The sequence below is a fragment of the Oncorhynchus tshawytscha genome, linkage group LG33, assembly GCF_018296145.1.
Source record: "Oncorhynchus tshawytscha isolate Ot180627B linkage group LG33, Otsh_v2.0, whole genome shotgun sequence".
Lineage (NCBI taxonomy): Eukaryota > Metazoa > Chordata > Actinopteri > Salmoniformes > Salmonidae > Oncorhynchus > Oncorhynchus tshawytscha.
This window is the reverse complement of record NC_056461.1, coordinates 13,487,289-13,504,412: the sequence shown is the minus strand read 5'-3', so window position 1 is coordinate 13,504,412 and position 17,124 is coordinate 13,487,289. Positions and strand designations below refer to the sequence as shown.

The window sequence follows — 17,124 nt, the reverse complement described above, 5'->3', positions numbered from 1 at the left end:
TCTATTGGATTTACGGATTATTAAGGGTTGGTTATGAATCATATCCCATGAGAGCCATAGATTAGGATCAAATGGTAACCTTGATGTAGTGAGGATCAATGTTACACCCACACATAATCATCTATCGTGTGTCAACGTTTTTATGACTGTTTTACACCGTTCAGAGTAGTTGGGGGTTTCCCTTCTCTCTGTTCAATATCATAAACCACCGTCTCTCGGGTCTGTCTCTCGGGTCTGTCTCTCGGGTCTGTCTCTCGGTCTGTCTCTGTGTCTCTCGCTCTCTGGCTCTCTCTCTCTCTGTGTGTCTCTCTCTCTGTGTGTCTCTCTTTCTCTGTGTCTGTCTGTCTCTGTGTCTGTCTGTCTCTCTCTGTCTCTCTGAATGACTCAACATGTTGGCCTCTGTTCATATTCGAGATCTTACAGTTTCAACTTCTACAGAACTGATGGCTTTGTCAAAAAACACCTTTCCACAGAACCCGCAATATCCCAATCATAGCAACACACTCACACTTGTAATGGCACGCAAACATGTTCCTTCAGACATACATATACCATTCCGACTGTTTGAACATAAAATGGAACCAAACTTTAGATATCTCCTCTCCAAATGATCGATAGAAATCCAAATGAGTGTATCCAGTCTCAGCTGTAGCTCTAGTTAAGCCAGTTTGTCAAGAGTGGGAGGGGGAGGGTCATCTGGTTGTAAGACGTATTCCTTTAAATGGCATCTGATTAAAAAAACAAAAAGACATTTGGGAAACACTGGGAGAGGTTTTCTTAAAGGGATAGTGTGAGATATTGGCAATGAAGCCCTTTCTACTAACCCAGTGTCAGATGAACCCATGGACACCATTTGTATGTCTGCATGCAGTTTGAAGGAAGTTAAAGGTAGTTTTGTGAGCCATTGCTGAATATATCCCTTTAAATAAACAGTTGGGAGAGATTTGTAAGGTCTTTTAATTTGATGCTGAGTTTGAGTCACATTCTGACTGTCATCTCTCTCCCGTCTCAGAGTTGCGTGGCCTGAAGAGCGCCCTCGAGTGGCAGGAGGCCCTGGAGGCGGCACGGAGCGAGGCCCAGAAGAACCCACTGCCCCTGGAGGTGTTTAAGGTGAGGGTCAGCCACACAGGAAGTAGCCCTGTGACACAGGAAGTGCTTCTACACAGAACCGACTTCATGTGTACTCTTGTGCAGGTCCGTTAGTTCCCGTGACCATTCTTACTGCGTGTGCTATCAGGCCATGTGGGGCGGCTGGTTTAACAGTTACATTAATCAGATACTCACTTAATCAATGTAGTCAAACCCCTGAGTTCCAATCAGTCATTTTAACAGACAATATCATGTTGTTATCAGATTCCACTCAACCCAGTCAAAACTCTTCTCTGTCCTGGCTCCACAATGGCCGAACAAGCTTCCCCCTAATGTCAGGACAGCGGAGTCACTGCCCATCTCCCGAAAAAAATCACACACAAAAAAAAAAAAGTCTGATACTTTAAAGAGTATCATAAATAAATCCCATGGTAAACAAAAGCACTGACTACTCTGTTGAGGGAAAATGTACTTGCTACGACTGTGTTGTCTCACCGAGCCATCTTAAGATGAATGCACCAACTGTAAGTCACTCTGGATAAGAGCTTCTGCTAAATTACTCAAATGTCACTGTAAAATGTTTATGCTACGTGGCTCAGACACCTCTCCTCCTATCTGTGTGTGTGTGGGTGTGTTTTATTGTGTGGGTGTGTTTTATTGTGTGGTTGTGTTTATTGTGTGGGTGGTTTATGGTGTGTGTGTGTGGTGATAAGCTGCTGTCTTTCCCACGCCCCTCTTAAGTCTGGGTGTGTACCTGTCGTACAGACGACAGTGATCTGACGGGACCTGTCTGATGGCCTCGGTGTCAGTGGGTTTCAAAGGGCCACCTATAGGTCAAACGCACCTGTCACAGACAATTAGTCAGACTCACATAGCTATTATTTGTTCTAGCAGACGAGTCAGTAATATCAAAGTAATAACATTTTAATTGTATAGCCTAGTCCCACTGCTTAGTGTTTGTTAACAAAGCCTGTTTGCAGTGACTGTTAAAAGACGTGTGTGTTTTCCACGGTGACCCGGTGGTTTCAGGACCATGCAGACCTGACCAAACACTCCTTCAGGACGGGGATGAAGCTGGAGATGGTGTCACCGTCGGAACCGTTCTACATCTGCCCTGTATCTGTCACACAGGTGGGCCTACCTGACCAACTCTATCAAACAGTATCACACCCCACCAAACAGTATCACACCCCACCAAACAGTATCACACCCCACCAAACAGTATCACACCCCACCAAACAGTATCACACCCCACCAAACAGTATCACACCCCACCAAACAGTATCACACCCCACCAAACAGTATCACATCTAGTCATACCCTTAAAAGTGTTTCGATGTGTTAATGCGGCCATGTTAATAATGGCTCTCTGTAGGTCTACAATGAGCACTACTTCCAGGTCACAGTGGATGACCTCACTCCAGAGGCCACACCCCTGTCCCTGGTGTGCCATTCTGAGTCGCCGGGCATCCTCCCCGTCCAGTGGTGTCTGAAGAACGGGATTGGTCTAGAGCGGCCTAGGGGCTACCTGAGCCAGGACTTTGATTGGGCGGACTACCTGAAACAGAGCGGGACTGAGACCGCCCCGGACGCATGCTTCCCCGACGTAAGATACTTTCGCTTCCTTCCTCCTTCAGCTCCTCACCTCATCCTTCTCTCTCCATCCCTCTCCTCTTCCCTCTCTCCATGCATCTTCTCCTCACTGTCCTCATCCTTCTCTCTCCATCCCTCTCCTCCCCTTTCTCTTCATCCCTCTTGTCGTCCCTGTGCCCACCCCCCTTAAAGCTGCATTATGTCACTTTTTGGACGACCCGACCAAATTCACATAGAAATGTCAGTCATAGATCTGTCATTATCATTGAAAGCAAGTCTAAGAAGCCCTGGGTCTGTTCTATGTGAACTGGTGTTCACAGATTTGTTTTTTTATACCAGATTCAAACAGCTGAAAAGACAATAATTTGGGTTATGGAAAATATATTTCACAACGGTTTAGATGGTACAATGATTCTGTACACAATGACTGCTTGTTTTGTCACAAAATGAAATTAGGTGAACTATTAGAATTTTAGCAACTAGGAAATGGTTGAGTGATTTCTGCATATTGCACCTTTTTAAATGAATGCTTATACAGACAATGTGTGTGGCTTAAGTCTTGTCAGAAGGATCCATTGTTATGTCTGCCCTTTATCCCATTGGCTGTCTGTCTGTGTGTGTAGGCGTGGCAGAGCCAAGGCTTCGCTAAAGACATGTGGCTGGAGGCCGTTAACCCTGTCAGGCCCACCGAGGTGTGTGTGGCTCAGATCACACAGGTCAGGGGTCGCCTGCTGTGGCTCAGACTGGAAGGTGAGGTGTGTGTGTGTGTGTGTGTGTGTGTGTGTGTGTGTGTGTGTGTGTGTGTGTGTGTGTGTGTGTGTGTGTGTGTGTGGACAGCTGTCTTACCCCATGCTCTTTTGTCCCTCTCCAGGCCTGCCTAAGTCTGTCCCTGAATGTATTGTGGATGTGGAGTCCATGGACATCTTTCCTGTAGGATGGTGTGAGACCAATGCTTACCTCTTGACTCCACCACTGAAGCCTGTCTGTAAGTATCCCCGCATCTCTCTCTCACACACGCACACACGAGCACACAGTGCAAACCCTATTATTTTGTGTTGATTGCAGGCCAGCAGCAGAAGAAGATAGCCGTCGTCCAGCCAGAGAAGCAGTAAGTTCGCTGATGCTCCAAAACTACAGAGAACCACTCCAATTTAAAACCCTCACTGTTCCATTCCCTTCTTGAAAAGCCCCATCCAGCACTTTAACAGTTCCATCACACAGATTGCTATTCCACTCTAAAAACAAATCAATGCATTGCCAAGCCATTTCAGCAGCCACAGAAATGCATGGCCTATACTTTACAATACAACCTCATAGATGGAGAACACACTCAAGTAGATACCCTTAAAAAGCCTCGAGGCCCCTCTCTCTCAGACCATAGCCCCCCCCCCTCCCCCGCCCGAAACAGTAGCTAGCTGTTCACTTGGAAATGGCCTTTTATTTTTTTCAGAGGACAGATTTATTATATTGACAAATGACATGTTTCAGTCGCGGCTGGGAAACGCAGCTCTGAAGGATCAGGGTAGTGGTCGTTCAGAGACGACATATGAGGCTTTCAGTAACACTTTGTCAACCTCTCTCGTCTAACCTCTTTTACCATATCTCTCACCCAAGGGACTCATTCATCAATAATCCCTCATTCTATTGTTGTTCAGTTGTGTTGAGGGAAAGACATGTATCACACTAAGCTAAATCTGACTGGGTCTTAAATAGCTGTATCGTTGATTGGATGGCTTGGCTGTTCACTTGATTGATTGATTGATTGATTGATTGGTTCATGGATTGATTGATATTCTGTCTTTAGGTTGGCTCCGCCACAACCCGTGGAGACAATCCCTCTCAACCTCTGTGAGCCCATTGCCATGGATACAGGTAAACACGATTCATAATTCAAATACAGTTGAAGTCGGAAGTTTACATACACTTAGGTTGGAGTCATTAAAACAAGAAACACAAATTTCTTGTTAAGAAACTATAGTTTTGGCAAGTCGGTTAGGACATCTACTTTGTGCATGACACAAGTACTTGTTTACAGACAGATTATTTAACTTATAATTCACTGTATCACCATTCCAGTGGGTCAGAAGTTTACATACACTAAATTGACTGTGCCATTAAACAGCTTGGAAAATTCCAGAAAATTATGTCATGGCTTTAGAAGCTTCTGATAGGCTAATTGACATAATTTGAGTAATTTGGAGGTGTACCTGTGGATGTATTTCAAGGCCTACCTTCAAATTCAGTGCCTCTTTGCTTGACATCAAAATAAATCAGCCAACACCTCAGGAAAAAATTGTAGACCTGGTTCATCCTTGGGAGCAATTTCCAAATACCTGAAGGTACCACGTTCATCTGTACAAACAATAGTATGCAAGTATAAACACCATGGGACCACGCAGCCGTCATACCGCTCAGGAAGGAGACGCATTCTGTCTCCTAGAGATGAACGTACTTTGGTGTGAAAAGTGCAAATCAATCCCAGAACAACAGCAAATGACCTTGTGAAGATTCTGTAGGAAACCAGTACGAAAGTATCTATATCCACAGTAAAACAAGTCCTATATCGACATAACCTGAAAGGCCACTCAGCAAGGAAGAAGCCACTGCTCCAAAACCGCCATAAAAAAGCCAGACTACGGTTTGCAACTGCACATGGGGACAAAGATCGTACTTTTTGGAGAAATGTCCTCTGGTCTGATGAAACAAAAATAGAACTGTTTGGCCATAATGACCATCTTTATGTTTGGAGGAAAATGGGTGAGGCTTGCAAGCCGAAGAACATCATCCCAACCGTGAAGCACGTGGGTGGCAGCATCATGTTGAAGCAACATCTCAAGACGTCAGTCAGGAAGTTAAAGCTTGGTCGCAAATGGGTCTTCCAAATGGACAATGACCCCAAGCATACTTCCAAAGTTGTGGCAAAATGGCTTAAGGACAACAAACTTAAGGTATTGGGAGTGGCCATCACAAAGCCCTGACCTCAATTCTATAGAACGTTTGTGGGCAGAACTGATAAAGTGTGTGTGAGCAAGGAGGCCTACAAACCTGACTCAGTTACACCAGATCTGTCAGAAGGAATTGGCCAAAATTCACCCAATTTATTGTGGGAAGCTTGTGGAAGGCTACCTGAAACGTTTGACCCAAATTAAACAATTTAAAGGCAATGTTACCAAATACTAATTGAGTGTATGTAAACTTCTGACCCACTGGGATGTGATGAAAGAAATAAAAGCTGAAATAAATAATTATATTAATGTCAGGAATTGTGAAAAACTGAGTTTAAATGTATTTGGCTAAGGTGTATGTAAACTTCCGACATCAACTGTATGTGATGATTTATTTACAGCTATTAATGAAAATGAGAGTTAATGATTAACATGGAAAAGCCCTATAATGTGTGTGTGTGTGTGTGTGTGTGTGTGTGTGTGTGTGTGCGCGCTAGCCACACCTGCTTCAAAGCAGATTCATATTGATGAGCAAACAACATTCGTCTAACAGTTGCTCTTCACAATCGCTGATTGGTACCTCACAGCTCTCAGAGAAGTGTTGCGTTCTGACAAACTGCTACATATTGATCAATATAACACTTCTGTTAGCAGTCCTCTCAACATTTTACACAGCCAATGTTATGTTTATTTTTTAAGGGTGTGTGTGTGCCAATGCTCTGTTTATTGTGTGTGTGTGGGGAGGTGCATCAGTATGATGTCCATAAGAGACGCATGTCCTTCTAAGTTCCGCTCATGCATATTTATCATTTGTCTAATTACTATTCAACCGGAGCTGTGCAATTCCATTTGTATGAGTAACAAAGTGTAAACTGAGGTGTGGCATCACACTACATTATGTGCAGCACACCTCTAATACAAGCCTCGTTAACAAGCCATTGGATTTTTAGAACAGCTCATTCATAATGTAAGTGTTAGGCTGCTTTTACACAGCCAGCCCAATTCTGATCTTTTTTTCCACTCATTTGTCTTTTGAACAGTCACATCAGATCTTTTTACATCAGATCTTTTTCAGATCTGATCGGTCAAAAGGCCAATTAGTAAGAACATCTATCAGAATTGGGCTGCCTGTCTAAACACAGCCCAATTCTGATAGTGAAAAAAAATAATTGGACTTCTATATAGTCTATCAAGAGATTGAACTTAATAGGCTGCCTGACAATCTTATACCTGTCTGTCATTGGAGGATTGTCTGATGTCCCATGATGCTTCTCTCTCTCCTCCTCAGGCTCAGCCAATGGGAGATACTGTTGTTCCAGGATCTACGTGAACCACCGCTGTTTCTCTGGCCCTTACCTGAACAAGGGGCGCATCGCTGAGCTGCCACAGGCTGTAGGGCCGGGGAAATGCACTCTGGTCCTCAAAGAGGTAGGTAGAGGAACATCAACATACTGGTTGCATCTATTCCCACTACTTTTGACCAGAGTCCTATGGGATCAGAAAAACTAACAACAGACTCTGGAGGAGGTGGTGAGGCATATGTCTAATTAAAGGACTGGAGAGGGAGGAAGGGAGGGAGGAGAGAAGGAAATGTCTTGTTAACCACCTGCGGTCTCTCAGCAGCAGCTTCAGTTTAATGTGAGCTGTCAGTCATTTCTGTTTACACACACACACACACACACACACACACACACACACACACACACAGTAACTCAGCAAAAACAGCCTTTAATTTCCCTAGATACCCCCTAGTGAGAGTGTGTGAATGTGTGTCCTTGCTCATTTGAGTGTGTTTGAGGGTTTGTGTGTTTGTGTTCTACTGGCTTTTGTTCTTAACTGACTTGCCTAGTTAAATAAAGGTAAAAAAACTTCACTTCACAACTAGGGAGAATTTAAAAAAAAAAATGTTTTTAAAGAAAGTGTGTTCTCCTGTGTGTCCCCGTGCAGGTGCTGAGCATGTTGATCAATGCGGCCTACAAGCCTGGGCGTGTCCTGAGAGAACTACAGGATGTGGAAGACCAGCACTGGGACTGCCACGAGGAGACCCTCAAAGCCAAGTGAGTCCCACCTGGAGGAGCTCGACCAGGATTGGCGCAACAATTTTAGGACCCATTTTTAACTTAAGTCACAAGACAAGCCACATCAGACCAGAACACGCTCCTGGTGAACATCCTGAGTTTACGGTCCTGTATGAACAATACCATTGGCCCGAGCTGACACGTTTTCTCTTCACTCCTTAGATACAAAGGGAAGACGTATCGATCGTCCATCCGGATCGTGCGTCTGGCAGAGCAGATCCCAGACTTCTGTCGTAAAGTGTGTGGGAAGCTGCAGTGCTGTCCCAACCTCTTCAGCCCCGTCCAAGTCACAGACCAGTGTCCTGAGAGCTGCTCCATGCAGACCAAGACCAAATATAGTGAGTGTGTGTGCAGGTGTGGTTACTCTACTTGTGTGTTCATGTGTGGGTTTCTGTTAATGGGAACTAAGATCAACTTCATATATGTTTGTAGGTTGGTGTGTGCGTGCGCGAACAAATACAGTAATTTTCTACAAGTGTGAGTTTGTGTGTCTGTCACAAAAAACACACACACACACACACGAAAATACACACAGCCATTTGTTTGATTAAACCCCCTTTTAAATGAATAGCTAACCTGCATCAGAATTGAGCCCATATGAACTGTGTTGAGTGTTGTGTCCCCAGCGTATTACTACGGTAAGAAGAAGAAGCTGTCTAAGCCGTTTGGAGGAGAGGAGAGTCTGGAGGCCAAACCCACACGCCGCAGGAAGAAGAGGAAGGCCATCTTTGTCCAGAAGAAACGGCGCTCGTCTGCAGTGGACTACACTCCTGCAGGGTCACCACAGGTCTGACAGAGCTCTCCATCTATGTCGGTCTGTCTGTCGCGCTCTCCGTGTCTCTTTGTCTCCTGTATAAGAGTGAAGGCTGTGTTCCCCTCCCCCTCTCTTTTTCATTTTCTTTCTCGCTCTCTCCGTGTGTCTTTCTCTCTTTGTCTCTCTCTCTCTTGCTCTCTTTCTCAGCGCGTCTCTATTTTCGTGTTTCTTTCTCTGTCTCTCGCATCTCTCTCTTGTCTCTCATGTGTCCTCTCTCTATCTCTCTTTTCGTGTGTCTCTCTCTTGCGTCTCTTTTCTCTTTCTGTCTTGTCATGTCTCTCTCTCTCCCTCTCTCTCTCCGTGTGTCTTTCTCTCTCTATGGACTTGATTGTCACTGCACTAAGATTGACCCTATAACTCCCTACAGGACAGTGATGAAGACGAGGACGAAGATGATCTTATGTTGCAGTCGGGCAGTGAAGAAGGCACCAGCTCTGAGCCGCGCGAGGACCACACAGACACATCCTCTGTGGAGGTGGCTAACAGCCGGCCGCGGCGCGCCGTGACGCTACGCAGGGCCACCCATACCGGCGTAGCTTCAAGCAGCCGTGAGGGTCCTGAAAGCAGGAGGCGGAGCACTCGGTCCCTGTCATATAACCAGGAGAGCAAGTACCACCCACCCAAGAGACAGGACATGCAGGTGAGAGAGAGAATGCTACACGCAGAGACACACACATACACAGACCCACAATAATGAAGATGTGATTTAGTATTTGATGGGTTCTTTGGCTCCCTGGTGGCTGGGTGGCCCAGATATGGTCAGTGAATGGCGTCCGGCTGTCATATCCAGTCGATAAAGGTCCTGTATGTAGATGAATCTTTGTGTCCTGTGGCCCTCCAGGTGGAGTGTAGTGAGGCGGAGTGCCAGCTGGTGTTGGAGAGGAACCCTCTGGAGTGGTCTGTAGAAGACGTGGTCACCTTCATCACCTCCACCGACTGTGCTGCTCTCGCCAACATCTTCCAGGAACAGGTACACACAACCAGTCAAATGTATTTATAAAGCCCTTTTTACATCAGCCGATGTCACAAAGTGCTGTACAGAAACCCGGCCTAAAACCCCAAACAGCAAACAATGCAGGTGTAGAAGCACGGTGGCTAGAAATAAACTCCATAGAAAGGCAGGAACTAGCAGCAAGGATTCATCAGGCCAGGTAGTCTTGGGCATGGTCCTAGGGCTCAGGTCCTCCGAGAGAAGAGGGGGAGAGAGAATTAGAGAGCATACTTAAATTCACACAGGACACCGGATAAGACAGGAGAAATACTCCAGATATAACAGACTGACCCTAGCCCCCTGACACATTAACTACTGCAGCATAAATACTGGAGGCTGAGACAGGACGGGTCGGGAGACACCGTGGCCCCATCCGATGATACCCCCGGACAGGGCCAAACAGGAAGGATATAACCCCACCACTTTGCCAAAGCACAGCCCCCACACCACTAGAGGGATATCTTCAACCACCAACTTACCATCCTGAGACAAGGCAGAGTATAGCCCACGAAGATCTCCCCCACAGCACGAACCCGAAGGGGGCGCCAACCCGGACAGGAAGATCACGTCAGTGACTCATCCCACTCATGTGACGCACCCCTCCTAGGGACGGCATGGAAGAGCACCAGTAAGCCAGTGACTCAGTCCCCTGTAATAGGGTTAGAGGCAGAGAATCCCAGTGGAGAGAGGGGAACCGGCCAGGCAGAGACAGCAAGGGCGGTTCGTCGCAACAGTGCCTTTCCGTTCATCTTCACACTCCTGGGCCAGACTACACTCAATCATCTGACCTACTGAAGAGATAAGTCTTCAATAAAGACTTAAAGGTCGAGACCGAGTCTGCGTCTCTCACATGGATAGGCAGACAATTCCATAAATAGTGAGCTCTATAGTAGAAAGCCCTGCCTCCAGCTGTTTATTTAGAAATTCTAGGGCTAATAAGGAGGCCTGCGTCTTGTGACTGTAGCGTACGTGTAGGTATGTACGTCAGGACCAAATCGGAACGATAGGTAGGAGCTTTGTATGTTAGCAGTAAAACCTTGAAATCAGCCCTTGCCTTAACAGGAAGCCAGTGTAGGGAGGCTAGCACTGGTGTAACAAGATCACATTTTTTGGTTCTAGTCAAGATTCTAGCAGCCGTATTTAGCACTAACTGAAGTTTATTTAGTGCTTTATCCGGGTAGCCGGAAAGTAGAGCATTGCAGTAGTCTAATATACTGTAGAAGTGACAAAAGCATGGATGAATTTTTCTGCATCGTTTTCGGACAAAGTTTCAGATTCTTTGCCATGTTACGAAGATGGAAAAAAGCTGTCCTTGAAACAGTCGTGATATGTTCATCAAAAGAGAGATCAGGGTCCAGAGTAACGCCGAGGTCCTTCAGTTTTATTTGAGACGACTGTAAAACCATCAAGATGAATTGTCAGATCCAACAGAAGATCTCTTTGTTTCTTGGGACCTAGAACTAGCATCTCTGTTTTGTCCAAGTTTAAAAGTAAAACATTTACCGCCATTCACTTCCTTATGTCTGAGGGAGGGCAATTTTGGGGCTTCACCATGTTTCAGCGAAATGTACAGCTGTGTATCGTCCGCAAAGCAGTGAAAGTTAACATGGCATTTCCAAATCACATCACCAAGAGGTAAAGTATATAGTGAAAACAAGCAATGGTGGTCCTAAAACGGAACCTTGAGGAACACCGACATTTACAGTTGATTTGTCAGAGGACAAACCATCCAGAGACACAAGCTGATATCTTTCCGTCAGATAATATCTAAACCAGGCCAGAACCTGTCCGTGTCGACCGATTTGGGTTTCCAATCTCTCCAAAAGAATGTTGTGGTATCAAAAGCAGCACTAAGGTCTAGGAGAACGAGGACAGATGCAGAGCCTTGGTCTGACGCAATTTATAAGGTAATTTACCACCTTCACGAGTGCAGACTCAGTGTGCTATGATGGGGTCTAATACCAGACTGAAGCGTTTTGTATACATTGTTTGTCTTCAGAAAGGCAAGGAGTTACTGCGCAACAGCATTTTCAAACATTTTTGAGAGGAATGGGAGATTCGATATAGGAAGATTTTTTGTTTTTTTTCTTCTCCATTTTCTGGGTCAAGAAGCTTTATTATTGCCACTTTTAGTGAGTTTGCTACACATCCGGTGGGTAGGGAGCAGTTTATTATGTTCAACATAGGAGGGCCAAGCACAGGAAACGTCTCTTTCAGTAGTTTAGTTGGAATAGGGTCCAGTATGCAGCTTGATGGTTTAGAGGCCATTACTATTTTCATCAATGTGTCAAGAGATATAGTATTAAAAAACTTGAGTGTCTCCCTTGATCATAGGTCCTGGCAGTGTTGTGCAGACTCCGGACAACTGAGCTTTGGAGAAATACGCAGATTTAAAGAGGAGTCCATAATTTTCTTTCTAATGATCATTATCTTTCGTCGAAGAAGTTCATGAATTTATCACTGCTGAAGTGAAAGCCATCCTCTCTTGGGGAATGCTGCTTCTTAGTTAGCTTTGCGACAGTATCAAAAATTCAATTTAGCTGGAAAATAGGATGATCGAGCAGCAGTGAGGGCTCTTCGATACTGCACGGTACTGTCTTTCCAAGCTAGTCAGAAGGCTCCCAGTTTGGTGTAGAGCCATTTCCGTTCCAATTTTCCGGAAGCTTGCTTCAAGGGCTCGGGTGTTTTGTGTGCACCAGGGAGGAAGTTTCTTATGGCAAATGTTTTTTGTTTTTAGGGGTGTGACTGCATCTAGGGTATTACGCAAAGTCAAATTTAGTTCCTTAGTTAGGTGGTTCACCGATTTTTGTACTCTGACATCCTTGGGTAGGTGGAGGGAGTCTGGAAGGGCATCTAAGAATCTTTGGGTTGTCCGAGAAATTAAAGCTCGGCTTTTGATAATCCTTGGTTGGGGTCTAAGCAGATTATTTGTTGCGATTGCAAACGTAATAAAATGTGGTCCAATAGTCCAGGATTATGAGGAAAAACATTAAGATCCACAATATTTATTCCACAGTACAAAACTAGGTCCAGAGTATGAGACATGTTGGACAAAATCCACTGAGTCGATGATGGCTCCGAAAGCCTTTTGGATTGGGTCTGTGGACTTTTCCATATCAAAGTCACCAAAAATGTGAATATTTTCTGCCATGACTACAAGGTCCAATAGGAATTCAGGGAACTCAGTGAGTAATGCTGTATACGGCTCAGGAGGCCTGTAAACAGTAACTATAAAAAGTGATTTAGTAGACTGCATAGATTTCATGACTAGAAGCTCAAATTATGAAAACTCAGTCATTTTTGTGGGGTTAAATTGAGATTTGCTATCGTAAATGTTAGCAACACCTCCGCCTTTGCGGGATGCACAGGGCATATGGTCACTAGTGTAACCAGGAGGAGAGGTCTCATTTAACACAGTAAATTCATCAGGCTTAAGCCATGTTTCAGTCCAATCACATCAAGATTATGATCAGTGATTAGTTCATTGACTAACTGCCTTGGAAGTGAGGGATCTAACATTAAGTAGCCCTATTTTGAGATGTGAGGTATCACAATCTCTTTCAATAATGACAGGAATGGAGTAGGTCTTTATTCTAGTGAGATTGCTAAGGCGACTCCACAGACTCCACTAAGCTGGCTAACAGGGTGCAGGCCAGGCAGCAGCCTATCTCAATGTGGAGCTAGAGGAGTTAGAGTCCTGTCTATGTTCATAGATATGATGAGGGCACCCCTCCAGCTAGGATGGAGTCCATCACTCCTCAGCAGGCCAGGCTTGCACACACTCTGAAATACATGGAGACACACACATGTCCCCAAAACAACACACTTTCTTGTTTGATATACAGACTCTCTCTTCACGTTATCATTAACATTGTCATCCTTTCCTCTCTCTGTCTCTCTGTCCTTATTCTCTTTCTCTCTGTCTGTATTATCTGCCTCTGTCTCTGTCCTTATTCTCTGTCTCTCTGTCCATATTATCTCTGTTTCTGTCCTTATTCTCTGTCTCTCTGTTCGTATTATCTGTCTCTGTCCTTATTCTCTGTCTCTCTGTCCTTATTCTCTGTCTCTCTGTCCGTATTATCTGTCTCTGTCCTTATTCTCTGTCTCTCTGTTCGTGTTATCTGTCTCTCTGTTCGTATTATCTGTCTCTGTCCTTATTCTGTCTCTCTGTCTGTATTATCTGTCTCTGTCCTTATTCTCTGTCTCTCTGTCCGTATTATCTGTCTCTGTCCTTATTCTCTGTCTCTGTCCGTATTATCTGTCTCTGTCCTTATTCTCTGTCTCTCTGTCCGTATTATCTGTCTCTGTCCTTATTCTGTCTTTCTGTCCGTATTATCTGTCTCTGTCCTTATTCTCTGTCTCTGTCTCTCTGTCCATATTATCTCTCTGTCTCTGTCCTTATTCTCTGTCTCTCTGTCCTTATTCTGTCTTTCTGTCCTTATTCTCTGTCTCTCTGTCCTTATTCTGTCTTTCTGTCCTTATTCTCTGTCTCTCTGTCCTTATTCTGTCTTTCTGTTCATATTCTCTGTCTCTCTGTCCTTATTCTCTGTCTCTCTGTTCGTATTATCTGTCTCTGTCCTTATTCTCTGTCTCTCTGTCCTTATTCTGTCTTTCTGTCCTTATTCTCTGTCTCTCTGTCCTTATTCTGTCTTTCTGTTCGTATTATCTGTCTCTGTCCTTATTCTCTGTCTCTCTGTCCTTATTCTGTCTTTCTGTTCATATTATCTGTCTCTGTCCTTATTCTCTGTCTCTCTGTCCTTATTCTGTCTTTCTGTCCTTATTCTCTGTCTCTCTGTCCTTATTCTGTCTTTCTGTCCTTATTCTCTGTCTCTCTGTCCTTATTCTGTCTCTCTGTCCGTATTATCTGTCTCTGTCCTTATTCTCTGTCTCTGTCTCTCACCTTATTATCTCTTATCTTATTCTCACATTCTCTCTGCAGGACATAGATGGCCAGGCGTTGTTGTTGCTGACCCTGCCTACAGTCCAGGAGTGTATGGAGCTGAAGCTGGGTCCAGCCATCAAGCTGTGTCACCAGATAGAGAGGGTAAAGGTGGCCTTCTATGCCCAGTACGCCAACTGATCCTGGGCATCTCACCTGGCACCTTTACCCTGTAGGGAACAGGCTGTCTGGAGATGACCCAGTACACCTTCATCTGAGGAAGAGGAGGAGAGATGATTTCGATTAATGCCAAGTCTGGGATTACCTGGTGTGGAAGGCTGGGAAGAAAGTGGGAAAACTGGTAATGCTGTCGCTTAGGAATTCTTAAATTCTTGACAAGGATTACCTGGCCACTTTTCCGTGGATTACTGATGTCACATAGAGAAGGAAGTGATGTCAGAGGAAGCAGAAGAGGAGCTACCCACATACGGAGCTCAGGACGTCACCATCATCTGCGACAACAGGTAGAGATTGGCTTGAAGGTTCAGATTTCCATAGTACTGTGTGGAAGGATCAGTCAACTGTGAATAGTTGAGTACGATACATATGAGTCAATCCATATGGAATACAGATCTGTGAAGAAGCTGATCGAAATTGAGGATTATTTTCTTGGAACATTTTGAAATCGAGGATTATTTTGGGGGGAAATCGTATTTTTTTTACATGCTGTTTTGAGACTAATGGCCCTGACAGCGTTTTATTAAGTTATGAACAAATGTTATAAAATATTTGTTCAATGTTTTCTCTCTTTGTTATATTTAAGTAAATTAGGTTAATATATTTGATTAACGAAAATTGGTTAGTAACCTACAATAATATATTTGCAATATTTATTGTATTCCTTATTGAATAGATATCTTATTTGGATGTAAAGACACATATATTTAGAGTTGATTGAAGAGGCTATTGAAATGTCCAAGTCTTTGGTTCCAAATATGTATTTAAGGATGTTCATGAGTTATTCCAGTCAATAGTAATTGAGTCCTGTTATTAAATGATCCCTCTTTTTTTTTCTTGTGTGCATAGGGAAATAGAAGGTCTGCTGCAGTTTTTGTTGTAAAAAATCCTGGTTACACTTTATTTGAATAGTCTGTCTGTAGATGCTCTACAGGCTGTCAGTAACATTTCAACTAACTACTAACCCTTATTCTAAACCTTACCCTAACCTTAGCAAGCAGTTGCTTAGCAACAGATAGTCTGTTGCTTAGCAATAGATAGTTTGTTGGTAGTATCTACAATGTGACCAAAGTCCTGAAATATTATTATTATTATTTTATTTTTTTTCACTTTTTAATAAGTTGTTCTAACAATCATGTAAACAGTTGTGTAAAATATATTGTATCCATCTATGCAAAACGCGGTGCAGATATTTTTGATAAGTGTTGATAAGAAAATAAATTTCTACAGAATTTTTGTAATGACGCTTTGTTTTCTAGTGTTTATAGAGATTAAGAATTCATCAAAGGTGTTTTTTTGTTTGTTTTTTAAACCATGTATAAACTCACAGGAAGTACTGTACATAGGTAGTAATAACCATTCCATCACTGATTGGATTTGCCTGTTGTATTTCCAAGACTGTAACATGTTATTAATGTAATATACATTTAATTGAATACAGGCAGTACATATTCAGATGAGAGTATTTCACAGCAGTAAGACGAGTCGTGCTTCACCAATTTTCTGTTACGGCACAGTTGAATTAATTTAATAGCACATACACACACCAACTCTGACACTTTCGATTGAGCCAGTCTGAAAAGCAGTTTAATCAACTGCTACCTCAAAGGGTTGCTTGGCAACCCAATTTCTAACGTCTGTTTTGCATGATTTTCCCTTTTCGCAGCTGTATCTGAAAACAAACTGGATACATTTTGATTGCAGAGGAGTAAACAACTATTTAACTGGTTTAAATAAAAAAAATGCAGAATTGTTTAAACTCATGTACAAGTGGCAATTTCAGGCGAACTTCTGAAGTCCGTCCATGATTTGAATGTATTTTAACAGTGAATGCAATAGTAAATCTTTTGAGAACACAACAGCCCAATATTAAGAGTGAGAGCTGGCAACTACAGACACCTACAGTATTTTGTCATCTTCTAAATGGCTTTGATCATTTCCATGTCTTGACCTACATAACTCCATTCATATAGAGCAGTAGTATTGTGTGTCAGGACTCAGCTGTGATCGACTGTACAGGCCTGGGAAAGAACACGTAGAGGAAGAAGAGTTAACCATGTGTGTTTGTGGTTAACCACCTCTCTGTGCTCTCACACTACAGCACTCCCATTGCAGCAGGCCTATATCTGGGTCACGACAGCACTGGTCTGGTCGTTCAGAGAGAAAGACGACAATCAAATGAGAGAATTATTAGGCTATACCGTTTTCAGTAAACGTCTTGGTTAGTATACACCCTCACTCACACACACTACATTGACACTTGCACACAAAACCCACGCACATTCACGTAAACTACATATGCACACACACACGCAGGACGACACAACATCCACATTACACACATACACGCACTCTCGCGCTCACACACACAGTTTTACACATAATTTGCTGCTGCTACTATATTTTACTCTTATCTATCCTGATGCCTAGTCACTTTACCCTACCTTTATGTACATACTTATGTTTATATAGTGTACTATATGTGGACACCCCTTCAA

The 17,124-nt window shown here is 43.7% G+C and overlaps 1 protein-coding gene across 4 annotated transcripts in view; it reads left to right on the top strand.

Annotated features, from left to right (window-relative positions):
• The window catches only part of sfmbt2 (Scm like with four mbt domains 2), a 42,047-nt gene extending 26,180 nt beyond the window's left edge, over positions 1-15,867 (top strand). For 2 of the 4 annotated variants that reach the window (XM_042311194.1, XM_042311193.1), the window contains 15 exons: positions 1,013-1,110; positions 2,119-2,220; positions 2,465-2,695; positions 3,306-3,432; positions 3,554-3,667; positions 3,748-3,790; positions 4,487-4,554; positions 6,916-7,055; positions 7,575-7,684; positions 7,868-8,043; positions 8,138-8,182; positions 8,332-8,492; positions 8,887-9,159; positions 9,361-9,489; positions 14,450-15,867. In XM_042311194.1, coding sequence (XP_042167128.1) covers positions 1,013-1,110; positions 2,119-2,220; positions 2,465-2,695; positions 3,306-3,432; positions 3,554-3,667; positions 3,748-3,790; positions 4,487-4,554; positions 6,916-7,055; positions 7,575-7,684; positions 7,868-8,043; positions 8,138-8,182; positions 8,332-8,492; positions 8,887-9,159; positions 9,361-9,489; positions 14,450-14,590 — 1,958 coding nt within the window. In that variant the 3' untranslated portion in view covers positions 14,591-15,867. The remainder of the gene's footprint in view (positions 1-1,012; positions 1,111-2,118; positions 2,221-2,464; positions 2,696-3,305; positions 3,433-3,553; positions 3,668-3,747; positions 3,791-4,486; positions 4,555-6,915; positions 7,056-7,574; positions 7,685-7,867; positions 8,044-8,137; positions 8,183-8,331; positions 8,493-8,886; positions 9,160-9,360; positions 9,490-14,449) is intronic. The other 2 variants (XM_042311196.1, XM_042311195.1) reach the window with 1 other exon arrangement.
• The last annotated feature ends 1,257 nt before the right edge of the window (positions 15,868-17,124 follow it).